At 44.8% G+C, this 15,322-nt stretch overlaps 1 protein-coding gene across 5 annotated transcripts in view; it reads right to left on the minus strand.

Moving 5' to 3' along the window:
- Positions 1 to 15,322, minus strand: part of LOC139370190 (LIM domain-binding protein 1) — a 66,562-nt gene that overhangs the window by 24,582 nt on the left and 26,658 nt on the right. For 2 of the 5 annotated variants that reach the window (XM_071109526.1, XM_071109525.1), the window contains exons 2-3: positions 2,367 to 2,469; positions 1,970 to 2,014 (exon numbers count right to left, since the gene is read on the minus strand). In XM_071109526.1, coding sequence (XP_070965627.1) covers positions 1,970 to 2,014; positions 2,367 to 2,469 — 148 coding nt within the window. Of the gene's footprint in view, positions 1 to 1,969; positions 2,015 to 2,366; positions 2,470 to 11,184; positions 11,736 to 14,453; positions 14,539 to 15,322 lie in introns of those variants that run through there. The other 3 variants (XM_071109528.1, XM_071109524.1, XM_071109527.1) reach the window with 3 other exon arrangements.

Here is a 15,322-nt window from a genome sequence, read left to right on the forward strand (position 1 = left end):
GATGGCCACTCCAATACCTTGACTTTGTTGTCCTTAAGCCATTTTGCCACAACTTTGGAAGTATGCTTGGGATCATTGTCCATTTGGAAGACCCAATTGTGACCAAGCTTTAACTTCCGGACTGATGTCTTGAGATGTTGCTTCAATATATCCACATAATTTTTCTTCCCTGTGATGCCATCTATTTTGTGAAGTGCACCAGTCCCTCCTGCAGCAAAGCACCCCCACAACATGATGCTGCCACCCCCGTGCTTCACAGTTCTGATGGTGTTCTTCGGCTTGCAAGCCTCCCCCTCTTTCCTCCAAACATAATGATGGTCATTATGGCCAAACAGTTCTATTTTTGTTTCATCAGACCAGAGGACATTTCTCCAAAAAGTACGATATTTTACTCCATGTGCAGTTGCAACCCGTAGTCTGGCTTTTCCATGGCAGTTTTGGAGCAGTGGCTTCTTCCTTGCTGAGCGGCCTTTCAGGTTGTGTCGATATAGGACTTGTTTTACTGTGGATATTGATACTTTTGTACCTGTTTCCTCCAGCATCTTCACAAGGTCCTTTGCTGTTGTTCTGGGATTGATTTGCACTTTTCACACCAAAGTACGTTCATCTCTAGGAGACAGAATGCGTCTCCTTCCTGAGCGGAATGACAGCTGCGTGGTCCCATGGTGTTTATACCTGCGTACTATTGTTTGTACAGATGAACGTGGTACCTTCAGGCGTTTGGAAATTGCTCCCAAGGATGAACCAGACTTGTGGAGGTCTGCAATTTTTTTTGTGAGGTCTTGGCTGATTTATTTTGATTTTCCCCTGATGTCAAGCAAAGAGGCACTGAGTTTGAAGTTAGGCCTTGAAATACATCCACAGGTACACCTCCAATAGACTCAAATGATGTCAATTAGCCTATCAGAAGCTTCTAAAGCCATGACATAATTTTCTGGAATTTTCCAAGCTGTTTAAAGGCACAGTCAACTTAGTGTATGTAAACTTCTGACCCACTGGAATTGTCATTCAGTGAATTATAAGGGAAAATAATCTGTCTGTCAACAATCGTTGGAAAAATGATTTGCGTCATGCACGAAGTAGATGTCCTAACTGAGTTGCCAAAACTATAGTTTGTTAATTAACAAGAGATTTGTGGAGTGGTTGAAAAAACTGTTTTAATGACTCCAACCTGAGTGTATGTAAACCAGTTTTAATGACTCCAACCTGAGTGTATGTAAACCAGTTTTAATGACTCCAACCTGAGTGTATGTAAACCAGTTTTAATGACTCCAACCTGAGTGTATGTAAACCAGTTTTAATGACTCCAACCTGAGTGTATGTAAACCAGTTTTAATGACTCCAACCTGAGTGTATGTAAACCAGTTTTAATGACTCCAACCTGAGTGTATGTAAACCAGTTTTAATAACTCCAACCTGAGTGTATGTAAACCAGTTTTAATGACTCCAACCTGAGTGTATGTAAACCAGTTTTAACGACTCCAACCTGAGTGTATGTAAACCAGTTTTAATGACTCCAACCTGAGTGTATGTAAACCAGTTTTAATGACTCCAACCTGAGTGTATGTAAACCAGTTTTAATGACTCCAACCTGAGTGTATGTAAACCAGTTTTAATGACTCCAACCTGAGTGTATGTAAACCAGTTTTAATGACTCCAACCTGAGTGTATGTAAACCGGTTTTAATGACTCCAACCTGAGTGTATGTAAACCAGTTTTAATGACTCCAACCTGAGTGTATGTAAACCAGTTTTAATGACTCCAACCTGAGTGTATGTAAACCAGTTTTAATGACTCCAACCTGAGTGTATGTAAACTTCTGACTTCAACAGTAAACACTACTGGAACTTAAACTGAGTACAGGCACATATTTCAGTCCACTAAAAACGCAGACGGTAACAGAAATTGATGTAGGTCTGTGATATCTAGACCAGAAACATCCAGACTAGAAACGGTCAGTAAGTCTTACCCTATTCCAGGCTCCAGGTATGAGGGGGGGTACATGGGGGTTGGGCTGCAGAGAAAGAAAACACACTGTCAAGGAAACATCTAGTTTAATACTTGTCTTTCTCCACACAAAAATGTGAATTGTAACTGTTGCCTGTTATCTGTAAGAACCAGATGAGACAGTTAGCCTGGACATGTACCCCCCCCCCCCCCCAACACGCACACACACACGCGCACACACACACACACACACACGCACACACACATCATCCTGAGATCTGGACGAGCTAGCAGGACTTCCTGTAATAATCCATCTCAGGGGAGGAGCTAACCGCTCACCCCGACTCAGAAAGACACACACACTCCAAAAAGCACCACAGAATGCAACAACGTTTCAGGTGTGTGTGCATCCTGCTCACCCCAGGTCTCTGTCCAGCATGGTGCCGGGGTGGAACGGGGGAAAGGAGCTGCCGTTGGGGGGCTCCTTTGGAGAGTACAGCTTGAATGACTTGGAGGAACAGCCTGAAAGACAGAGAGCATTACAACTGTAACGACTGAATACGGAGACGACAGAGAGCATTACAACTGTAACGACTGAATACAGAAAGACAGAGAGCATTACAACTGTAACGACTGAATACTGAAAGACAGAGAGCATTACAACTGTAACGACTGAATACTGAAAGACAGAGAGCATTACAACTGTAACGACTGAATACTGAAAGACAGAGAGCATTACAACTGTAACGACTGAATACGGAGACGACAGAGAGCATTACAACTGTAACGACTGAATACTGAAAGACAGAGAGCATTACAACTGTAACGACTGAATACAGAAAGACAGAGCATTACAACTGTAACGACTGAATACTGAAAGACAGAGAGCATTACAACTGTAACGACTGAATACGGAGACGACAGAGAGCATTACAACTGTAACGACTGAATACTGAAAGACAGAGAGCATTACAACTGTAACGACTGAATACGGAGACGACAGAGAGCATTACAACTGTAACGGCTGAATACGGAGACGACAGAGAGCATTACAACTGTAACGACTGAATACGGAGACGACAGAGAGCATTACAACTGTAACGACTGAATACAGAAAGACAGAGAGCATTACAACTGTAACGACTGAATACTGAAAGACAGAGAGCATTACAACTGTAACGACTGAATACTGAAAGACAGAGAGCATTACAACTGTAACGACTGAATACTGAGACGACAGAGAGCATTACAACTGTAACGACTGAATACAGAAAGACAGAGAGCATTACAACTGTAACGACTGAATACAGAAAGACAGAGAGCATTACAACTGTAACGACTGAATACAGAAAGACAGAGAGCATTACAACTGTAACGACTGAATACGGAGACGACAGAGAGCATTACAACTGTAACGACTGAATACAGAAAGACAGAGAGCATTACAACTGTAACGACTGAATACGGAGACGACAGAGAGCATTACAACTGTAACGACTGAATACAGAAAGACAGAGAGCATTACAACTGTAACGACTGAATACGGAGACGACAGAGAGCATTACAACTGTAACGACTGAATACAGAAAGACAGAGAGCATTACAACTGTAACGACTGAATACGGAGACGACAGAGAGCATTACAACTGTAACACAGAAAGACAGAGAGCATTACAACTGTAACGACTGAATACGGAGACGACAGAGAGCATTACAACTGTAACGACTGAATACGGAGACGACAGAGAGCATTACAACTGTAACGACTGAATACTGAAAGACAGAGAGCATTACAACTGTAACGACTGAATACGGAGACGACAGAGAGCATTACAACTGTAACGACTGAATACAGAAAGACAGAGAGCATTACAACTGTAACGACTGAATACGGAGACGACAGAGAGCATTACAACTGTAACGACTGAATACAGAAAGACAGAGAGCATTACAACTGTAACGACTGAATACAGAAAGACAGAGCATTACAACTGTAACGACTGAATACTGAAAGACAGAGAGCATTACAACTGTAACGACTGAATACGGAGACGACAGAGAGCATTACAACTGTAACGACTGAATACAGAAAGACAGAGAGCATTACAACTGTAGCGACTGAATACGGAGACGACGTACAGAACACATGATTAGTTGTTATAGATCAAGTCTTGGGCGACCAGACTACATCTGTTTACGACTTTACTTTCGGTGTTGTACACCGGCTTCAAAGGGGAATTTCCCAGCGGTTTACATGGTACAATGAGTCTCCACACGACACCTGCTTGTTTTGTCACATGAACTGAAATTAAGCGAACTATTAGAATTCTATCAACCAGGAAATAGCAGAGCGACATCTGCATAGTGCATCTGTAAGTGATCAGTGTGTGTGTGTGGACACTAGTAGGGACGACCAGTTCTGCCCTAGTTTCACTTGGCTGCACCCATTCACAGGTAAGCAGCAACACACACACACACCACAGTTTTCCTAACATAAAAGGTACAGGACAACAATTTCCCGGGCCCAAACCAATAACTCTCATACACACTAGGCCTCTACCCTGTATCCCCTCTCCCATCACAGCCACCCCTCCTTCTACACCCCTAAACTGACCCCTTACACATTCTAACCCTCTCTCTATCATAACAACCATCTAGCCAGTCCTACCCCTCCTCTCTATCATAACAACCATCTAGCCAGTCCTACCCCTCCTCCTCTCCATCACAACAACCATCTAGCCAGTCCTACCCCTCCTCTCTCTATCAAAACAACCATCTAGCCAGTCCTACCTCGCCACCTCTCTATCATAACAACCATCATGCCAGTCCAACCCTCCTCCTCTCTCTATCATAACAACCATCAAGCCAGTCCAACCCTCCTCCTCTCTCTATCATAACAACCATCTAGCCAGTCCTACTCCTCCTCTATCATAACAACCATCTAGCCAGTCCTACCCCTCCTCCTCTCTCTATCATAACAACCATCTAGCCAGTCCTACCCCTCCTCCTCTTCATCACAACAACCATCTAGCCAGTCCTACCCCTCCTCTCTTTATCAAAACAACCATCTAGCCAGTCCTACCCCTCCTCTCTATCATAACAACCATCTAGCCAGTCCTACCCCTCCTCCTCTCTCTATCATAACCATCTAGCCAGTCCTACCCCTCCACCTCCTCTATCATAACAACCATCTAGCCAGTCCTACCCCTCCACCTCCTCTATCATAACAACCATCTAGCCAGTCCTACCCCTCCTATCTATCATAACAACCACCTAGCCAGTCCTACCCCTCCTCCTCTCTCTATCATAACAACCATCTAGCCAGTCCTACCCCTCCTCCTCTCTCTATCATAACAACCATCTAGCCAGTCCTACCCCTCCTACTCTCTATCATAACAACCATCTAGCCACGCTGCCTGACCCTGGACCAGAGGTCACACACACAGCCACACTGCCTGACCCTGGACCAGAGGTCACACACACAGCCTGACCCTGGACCAGAGGTCACACACACAGCCTGACCCTGGACCAGAGGTCACACACACAGCCACGCTGCCTGACCCAGAGGTCACTCCCACAGCCACGCTGCCTGACCCTGGACCAGAGGTCACACACACAGCCTGACCCTGGACCAGAGGTCACACACACAGCCTGACCCTGGACCAGAGGTCACACACACAGCCTGACCCTGGACCAGAGGTCACACACACAGCCACGCTGCCTGACCCTGGACCAGAGGTCACACACACAGCCACGCTGCCTGACCCTGGACCAGAGGTCACACACACAGCCACGCTGCCTGACCCTGGACCAGAGGTCACACACACAGCCTGACTCTGGACCAGAGGTCACACACACAGCCTGACCCTGGACCAGAGGTCACACACACAGCCTGACCCTGGACCAGAGGTCACACACACAGCCATGCTGCCTGACCCTGGACCAGAGGTCGCACACACAGCCTGACCCTGGACCAGAGGTCACTCCCACAGCCACGCTGCCTGACCCTGGACCAGAGGTCACTCCCACAGCCACGCTGCCTGACCCTGGACCAGAGGTCACACACACAGCCACGCTGCCTGACCCTGGACCAGAGGTGTGTGTGTGTGTGTGTCGCCCTACTCATTGTTGATGTCTCCCACCTCATCTCACATAGTCTGCTGTATAGGCTATCTAATAATAATAACAACAACAACAAGCCATTTAGCAGATGCTTTAATCCAACAACACTTATGTGACTGATGATGATGATGATGATGATGAGACTGATTCCTTGGTGATGTTGTGTTCATAGACCTATAGTGTGAATATTAACACCATCATCTCTCCTCCGAGCCTACAATCTCTGAGGCTACAATCTCCGAGGCTACAATCTCCGAGGCTACAATCTCCGAGGCTACAATCTCCGAGGCTACAATCTCCGAGGCTACAATCTACGAGGCTACAATCTACGAGGCTACATCACAGTCAGAGTGCAGTAGAACTGCAGTATGCTGCAAATACCAAGTCCAAAATAACACTTGTTTTACTGCAGTACATTTGCAGTGTAACTGCGGTTAGAGTGCAGTATAGTAATTATACATATAATATATATATATATATATATAATAATACACACAATGATATAGTATATTCTGCAATTAGTGCGTCCAGAATATCACAGTCGACTGCGGTCAATGCACTTTTACTGCAGTTTTGAAACCGCAATCTTTTTAGGTGTTTAGACAAATTGGGCATTAACATTTACTTAGCGAGCGCTCTGATATACCACGGCTGTCAGCCAATCAGCATTCAGCGCTCGAACCCCCTAGTTTAGAATGAAATGTGGAGTGGAGCTTTATAGTCAGCGCCCCGCCTACCTTCAAAATGATTCACCAATCAGCAATTATTCTAAAACACATCGTTTGTCGCAATAAATAAAGTTACACAAGAAAAACAGTCCACCCGTCGATACGTCTCCTGTATCTGCCCTGTCCCTACACGTGTCCCAAAGCTGTCCCTTACGCGTGTCCCAAAGCTGTCCCTTACACGTGTCCCAAAGCTGTCCCTTACACGTGTCCCAAAGCTGTCCCCTACACGTGTCCCAAAGCTGTCCCAAAGCTGTCCCAAAGCTGTCCCCTACAGGTGTCCCTGACACATGTCCCAAAGCTGTCCCTGACACGTGTCCCAAAGCTGTCCCTGACACGGGGCTGTGACACGTGTCCCAAAGCTGTCCCTGACACGTGTCCCAAAGCTGTCCCTGACACGTGTCCCAAAGCTGTCCCTGACACGTGTCCCAAAGCTGTCCCTGACACACAAACTTGACAGTTGCCATGACAAGTGAAGGAGTGTATGTGGGTGATTTTTGCTTTGTCTTAACCACACTGTACCCTCTGACTGACACACACACACACACACCTCCCTGACATCAACAGAACACAATCACACACCGACACACACACACACACCTCCCTGACATCAACAGAACACAATCACACACCGACACACACACACACACCTCCCTGACATCAACAGAACACAATCACACACCGACACACACACACACACCTCCCTGACATCAACAGAACACAATCACACACCGACACACACACCTCCCTGACATCAACAGAACACAATCACACACACACACCTCCCTGACATCAACAGAACACAATCACACACCGACACACACACACACACTCAACAGGGCAGAGTAGCATGCCTATTCAGAACATCCTCCATCAATCTACCTGTCAAAGCCACAGCCGGCAGGGTGGTGGCAACACAATGGTAGTGAACTCCCTCGACCTCATCACTCACACACACACACACACACACACACACACACACACACACACAGGAAGTAGCACTTCTGTCGTAAAGGGTTGGTCTCATAAAACATTTGTCAGGGACACACACACACACACACCTATCATGACTCTATATAGTCACTGTGCTGAGCGAGGAACACAAAGTGTCTCAGACACACAGACATTAAAATCTGGATCTTCCAGGGACAGACACACACTTGCATAGACTAGACCCAGAGACCGACAGGAGAGCGTAATCACGACTACCAAAACACCATCTCACTCAAACCAAAGTATCATTACCCTCGGTGTAGCCTAACTGTTTGTTGTGGAACTAGGGCTGGTCGATACATTCTGATTCATGAAATTAATCGGATATGTGTTTTAGCAAGATGTTACAAATGTCTGTATTGCAAGAATCAATCTTCTATTTTTTTGATGAGGGATTTTATTTTTGGTCTCGTCTCCTTCCCTCCTCCTGTACTGTGACACCAATCCCCTCCTCCTCCTGTGACACCAAGCCCCTCCTCCTCCTGTACTGTGACACCAAGCCCCTCCTCCTTCTGTACTTTGACACCAAGCCCCTCCTCCTCCTCTGCTGTGACACCAAGCCCCTCCTCCTCCTCTGCTGTGACACCAAGCCCCTCCTCCTTCTGTACTGTGACACCAAGCCCCTCCTCCTCCTGTGCTGCGACACCAAGCCCCTCCTCCTCCTGTACTGTGACACCAAGCCCCTCCTCCTCCTGTACTGTGAGGCCAAGCACCTCCTCCTCCTGTACTGTGACACCAAGCCCCTCCTCCTCCTTCTGTACTATGACACCAAGCCACTCCTCCTCCTCCTGTGCTGTGACACCAAGCCCCTCCCCCTCCTGTACTGTGTACACTGAGTATCTTCCCACCCACACACAGACACCAAGCCTCTCACAACAACAAAGAGGAAAGGTCCCTCCTTCCTCTCTGACAACAAGCAGTTTCAACTCGCATTTTGCATTTGAGGTTTGGTCCAACAGAATGGGTGAGATGGAGAGAGAGAGAGACGTTATTTTACTGTAATAGAGGAGTTAACCTTTCTAACTAAGACCCTTTATATGTCTCAACTCCCACTGTGTGGAGCAGACCCTCCTAAAACGGGAGAATCAATCAACATGTATCTCAGTTTCTGTCACGTGGCATTGTGGTACCACGTACCGCTAGCAGCATATAAGCCACATGCTGTTATGTGCTAGCTGTCTAGTCCAGTGGTTCCCATCCGGGGATACTAGGACCCCTGGGGGTACCTGGCCTATCCACAGGGGAGCTTGAGAAGACTGATGAGACCACAGGCCTACTGGTGAAAGGTACATGAGAGGTAGTCCAGGCAGAGCAACATTCAGTTGGTGGTACAGTAACCGTAAAAGGTTAGGAACGACTGGTCTAGTCTTATAAATGTGCAATGGGCATAAAAAAAACATTATATAAGGATTTGGCAACTTGTTCTCGTTTTGAGAAATAAGCATCTTCTCATCCAGGAAGCCACTTGACTTCAACATCTTAACAAAATGAACAGGCTGTTGTTCCAACAGATGGAGACGGACAGGGGGGTGTATTCATAACAGTTCAACTGTTACACCTTGTTAGCAAGCATTTTTTTTTTTAACTAGGCAAGTCAGTTAAGAACAAATTCTTATTTACAATGACGGCCCACCCCAGCCAAACCCGGAAGGCCGCCGGGCCAATTGTGCGCTGCCCTATGGGACTCCCAATCATGGCTGGTTGTGATACAGCCTGGAATCGAACCAGGGTCTGTAGTGACGCCTCTAGCACTGAGATGCAGTGCCTTAGACCGCTGCGCTCCTCGGGAGCTAAATATAAATATTAGCTGGCTACTCACTAGCACCTGGGCTTGTGCTTGAGAGATTATTTATGAGTTCATTTTCTATACTGCCTGCTCCCAGAAGTTGGCCATTATTAGTGCACGGAGCTGGTTACATTTGTAACAAAAAGGGGATTTTCATAGACAGACTTGAAAGACTTGAAAGTATTGCAAAAAAATGTAATTTTTAGTAGTTCTTATGGTTGTGGAAGGCTTAACCAAGGAAACATTTTACCTGAATTCATTAGATTATTGCTGACTGTTTAAAATGCAGTGTATTGACCTTTATTTGCGCAACAACTCTTGTTTAGAAAAACTGTTTTAAAAAAAATAGATATCGGCCATAAGTATATAAAAAAATATATGTTTTTTAGGCCATATCCCAACTCTGTGGAATGCCAATAACCCTGTGATAATAGCTGCAGCACAACAAAATTAATGGATACATTAATTAATTAAGATTATTTCCATTACAAGCTAAAAGACTACAGTACAAACCCATTAGCTCTGATCCTTCACTTTGTGTGTGTGTGTGTGTGTGTGTGTATAAAGAACCATTAGCTCCGTTCCTTTACATGGTGGTAAACGATGGGTCAGTCCAAATCAAATCAGCAACAAGCCACACTTCCTCTGTTGCAAATTACCCTCTCTACAACAACACACACACACTTCCTCTGCTGCAAATTACCCTCTCTACAACAACACACACACACACACACACAGGGGGGAGAGACAACTTCCTGTCTTTGAGATGTGATGGTGGTGGTAATCTGATTTCCCCGACTGTAAATCTGACCTGTCATCAGATCAGGGAGCCAAACACAACATTCTCAGAGGAATTCCATTCGAGAATTCACGATTACAACTAAAGCCTAAACCTTCACGAATATATAATAAATAAATTACATTCTAGATTCTAAAACCAGCATTTCACAAACTACAAAGACTCTAGACTAGAATGGCTACATTCGAAGTTGATAGTTGGAGTATTTCTAATTGGATAACAAATTAAATAGCTAGCTAGATTGTTTACAAGAAAGCGTGTACTACAGTAGTAGTCAGCTACAAGTACAAGGACAGTAGTGTTTGTCAACAAAGTGACAAGCATCAGCTGTGGCTACATGAGAAGTCAACTAGCTCCAAGCTAACTGGCTAGCTACAATGTTACATGTAGTTAGCATTACAAGCTAGCTACATCCGAACGCCGGGGGTTCACAATATTGTTGCAAAATGCATCGATTGGGTAGCTGCATTTGATGATAAATTGACGTAACTGCAACAGTAGCAAACCGGTGATAGGGCATCTTCAATCAAAACAAAGCCATACAAAATCGCTGACTACACACAACAGCGACGTAGCAGGCCCAACACACAGCTAACGCTCAACTAGCCGCCTCCAGTTACCTTCTCTGGCAGATGGCTAGCTAACGTGCTAACCAGTTAACATTTAGTTGTTATAGCAAAAATGTAAAAAGATACACGCAAAGTACAACCATGCACATACATTGCAGAAATGTATATTTAATTTTTTAATACAACGTTAGAAATGATTATAATAGAAATAGACGTTTGCGTTTGACCAATGTAACCCTTTACCTGCAAGAGAAGTCCCAACCAAAGAATGATGTTTACAGAACTGGGCGAGTAGCTACCGTGTAGCACGCTCCTTGCGTAAAACGCTACGGTGGCTGACTGGTTCGTCGTAACGTAGTACGTCCCACGTTTTTAGAATAAACCAACAAATATTATAACGGGAATACTGGACCAGAAAATACGGACAATGAGAAATATGTTATTTTATCCCTCATGAGGCCTTGTCGGTGGACACAAGCCTGCAGTCGATTTGACGTACAGACCCAGATAAGTCCTTTGTTCGTGGGAAAACATGAACAATAGCTCTTGGCCCTCCCTCCTCCTTCTCTCTCTCTCTCTCAAGCGCTCACTCGCTTGTGCGCTGCTCCTCTCCTCCAGTCCAGTCACCCGCTCTCAATTCAATTTTCAATTCAATTCAAGGGCTTTATTGGCATGGGAAACATGTGTTAACATTGCCAAAGCAAAGCTCTCTCTCTCTATCCTTAGAATGAAAGATCCGGTAGAACGAGAGAACACCGCCCGCCGCCTCCTTACTCTCGTACCCTATCCAGTCTCCCTTCCCCCTCTGTCCTTCTACAACACTGGTTGTTGGCTACGCATTTGTTCTGTACCATCGCTGAGCTCTCTCTATCGCCATAACTGACATGTATGGAAATTGACCTAGTCCTCAGAGAGAAAACCTTCTGCGACAGAACCGAACAGAGACGCGTGTTAGGCTAATTATGGTCGAACAATAATGGAATAGTTCGATGATGAGCGAAATTAGATTTGTTGTCATGAAATTAAAGACAAAGCAATCTTCATCACTAGGTGTCATCGCCTAGTTTAAATATTGGTCTTGAATTCATTGACACGGTCTACTCTAGATCAATCGTTTTTTTGGGGGGGCTAAACAGATCAAATTGACTGTCCCAATTGAACAGGAGATTATACTACACACGTCTGGGGAGTTTAATGACCCCCCCAAAAAATAATGTTTTTATAAATTACATCTTGAAACACTAACAACTAGTGTTCAATATAAACTTTTGTGAAAGATATAGGCAAATAATGTATACACATGTGTAGACTATGTGATAAACTCATAGATAGGCCTATTAATGTCATTGCCAATGGATTTACGTACAGAATAATACAAAATGCTCTGAGACCATGTTCTATTGCCCATATAGACCTTTTCCATAAAGAACAAATCTAAATCCTAAGAGGTTTACAGCTTAACTTGTAGGTGTGAAAAGCTTTAAAACATTGCTGTGTGTGTCTACTTACAGCAATATAGCATACACATGTTCACACACAGCTTTTGCTTGCCACCTCAACAGTTAACTAAAATCAGACACACACATACACACACACAAATGCACACAATAACACACACACACACACACACACACACACACACACACACACACACACACACACACACACACGCACACACACACACAGCTTTTGCTGGCCGCCTCAACAGTTAACTAAAATCAGACACACACATACACACACACACAAATGCACACAATAACACACACACACACACACACACACACACACACACACACACACACACACACACACACACACACACACACACACACACACACACACACACAGCTTTTGCTGGCCGCCTCAACAGTTAACTAAAATCAGACACACACATACACACAAATGCACACAATAAACCACACACACAGCTTTTGCTGGCCGCCTCAACAGTCAACTAAAAAACACTAAGCTGAAAGGAGAAGCAGTAGAACACTTAATCCTCCTAAATCACATTTTAATCATATATGGTGAAGAGAGGGAGAGAAAGAGGGAAGGAGAGGAAGGAGAGGGTTGAAAGAGGGAAGGAGAGGAAGGAGAGGAAGGAGAGGGAGAGAAAGAGGGAAGGAGAGGAAGGAGAGGAAGGAGAGGGAGAGAAAGAGGGAAGGAGAGGAAGGAAAGGGAGAGAGAAAGAGAGATCCACATGTGTCCATACGGGTGGGATTAAAAAATAACAAGAGTCAAGACCATGTCAGTGTGTGTGTGTGTGTGTGTGTGTGTGTGTGTGTGTGTGTGTGTGTGTGTGTGTGTTACACAGAAAATACAAAGGGTGTCAGGGTGATACAGACGTTGTAAGCCAGTAGCAGCAAAGAGGGTAGAATTCCAAGATGTTATTTTCCTCAAAATGTAAGTGGGGAGGCAAAATAATAAATAGGTCAGCACTGAGTTTTTGACATGTTGGGGGGGTCTAGCTCTCCTCTCCTTAAGATAATAGAAGGGGGGGAGAAAGGAGGGGGCAGAGAGAGACAGACAGACAGAGAGCGAGATAGAAAGACAGGGAGAGAGAGAGAGAGAAAGAGAGAGACAGAAGGAGAGAGAGAGAGAGAAGCCCCCCCAAGCCTGAGCCTGGTGACCCCCACACACAGGGATTAACCCTCACCATGTACCATTTCAATAGGAGAGCCTTGCACACACATGCTCTCTCTCTCTCTGACCCCTGTGTGTCTATCTGAACGGCTGTCTCTTAGCTCCTCTCCAGTTGTGACACCATTGACTGGGGTGTGTTACCATGGTTACAAAGGCCAATGAATATTAGAAAGGCAAATCCACATCACTATGTCATAGTGCCTCTGACAGACTACTTCCCATCCCCCAAACACAGCACACACAAGCACGCATACACATACATGCACACACACACAACTAAAGCACCCCAGACCGCTCCCTACTCACTTCCCCGCCACTTCCCCCCAACATGTGAGCTACTACACTCACACTCACACACACAAACTTTCAGTCTCACGCCTAAAGCTGTGTGTAGCTGTTATTATACATAGTAATAATGGATTAAGAAATATAATGAATCAAAAAGTCTGTCCACTGAAATACCACAGTACATCCTGAGATGACATAGTTTAGATCTGTCAATACTGGAATTACATCCATATGTCTGGTATCACTTTACTTGACCCCTTTGTCATAATGCTACATATTAGTGTCATAATGCTACATAATAGTGTCATAATGCTACATAACAATGTCATAATGCTACATAACAATGTCATAATGTTACATATTAGTGTCATAATGCTACATATTAGTGTCATAATGCTACATAATAGTGTCATAATGCTACATAACAATGTCATAATGCTACATAACACTGTCATAATACTACATGGCACTGTCAGAATGCTACATAACACTGTCAGAATGCTGCATAACAGTGTCATGATGCTACATAGCACTGTCATAATACTACTTACAGTACATAACAGGGAGAGAGAGAGACTCACCTGCTCCAGTCTCTATTTGCTCAGTCATTGCCATTGTGTTACCTCACAGTTCTACACTACCATGACTAACTGACAATACAGGACTACTTCTCTCTCTCTCTCTCTCTCTCTCTCTCTCTCTCTCTCTCTCTCTCTCTCTCTCTCTCTCTCTCTCTCTCTCTCTCTCTCTCTCTCTCTCTCTCTCTCTCTCTCTCTCTCTCTCTCTCTCTCTCTCTCTCTCTCTCTCTCTCTCTCTCTCTCTCTCTGATATCTCCTCTCCCCAGACTGGCGCAGCAGAGGGGCATTTGTGTGTGTATTACTCCTCCACTCCCCTGTCAACAGGAAGCTAAACGACACACACGCCTGTCAACGTTCTGATAACAACCGTCTCCCTCTCCCTGCCCACCCCCAGAGTAGCACCAACTCTGCCCTAGACACTGATCTAATGTCAGTTTTATATTACTCATCAAATGGTTTAAGTTTGGATTGGGGGAGAAATAACTGATCCTAGAACTGTGCCTAAGGGTGAGTGTAGATCATTGGCCAATCCCTGCCCTAGTTGCTTTATTGAAGGTCAGTTTTATATTCTCCGTAAATTGGTTAAGGTTAAGCTCGGAGGAGAGGAAGCTGATCCTAGATCTGTGCCTATGGTAATGACCACCCAGAGGCCCACCAGTGTTTAGGGGCGGGATGTTAAAATGATTTATTTTGTTAGACCTCTATTCTTTCAGTAATATACAAAAATAGAGCTACATACATATACAGTTGAAGTCGGAAGTTTACATACACTTAGGTTGGAGTCATTAAAACTTGTTTTTCAACCACTTTCTTGTTAACAAACTACAGTTTTGGCAAGTCAGTTAGGACATCTACTTTGTGCATGACACAAG

The sequence above is a fragment of the Oncorhynchus clarkii genome, chromosome 17, assembly GCF_045791955.1.
Source record: "Oncorhynchus clarkii lewisi isolate Uvic-CL-2024 chromosome 17, UVic_Ocla_1.0, whole genome shotgun sequence".
NCBI lineage: Eukaryota > Metazoa > Chordata > Actinopteri > Salmoniformes > Salmonidae > Oncorhynchus > Oncorhynchus clarkii.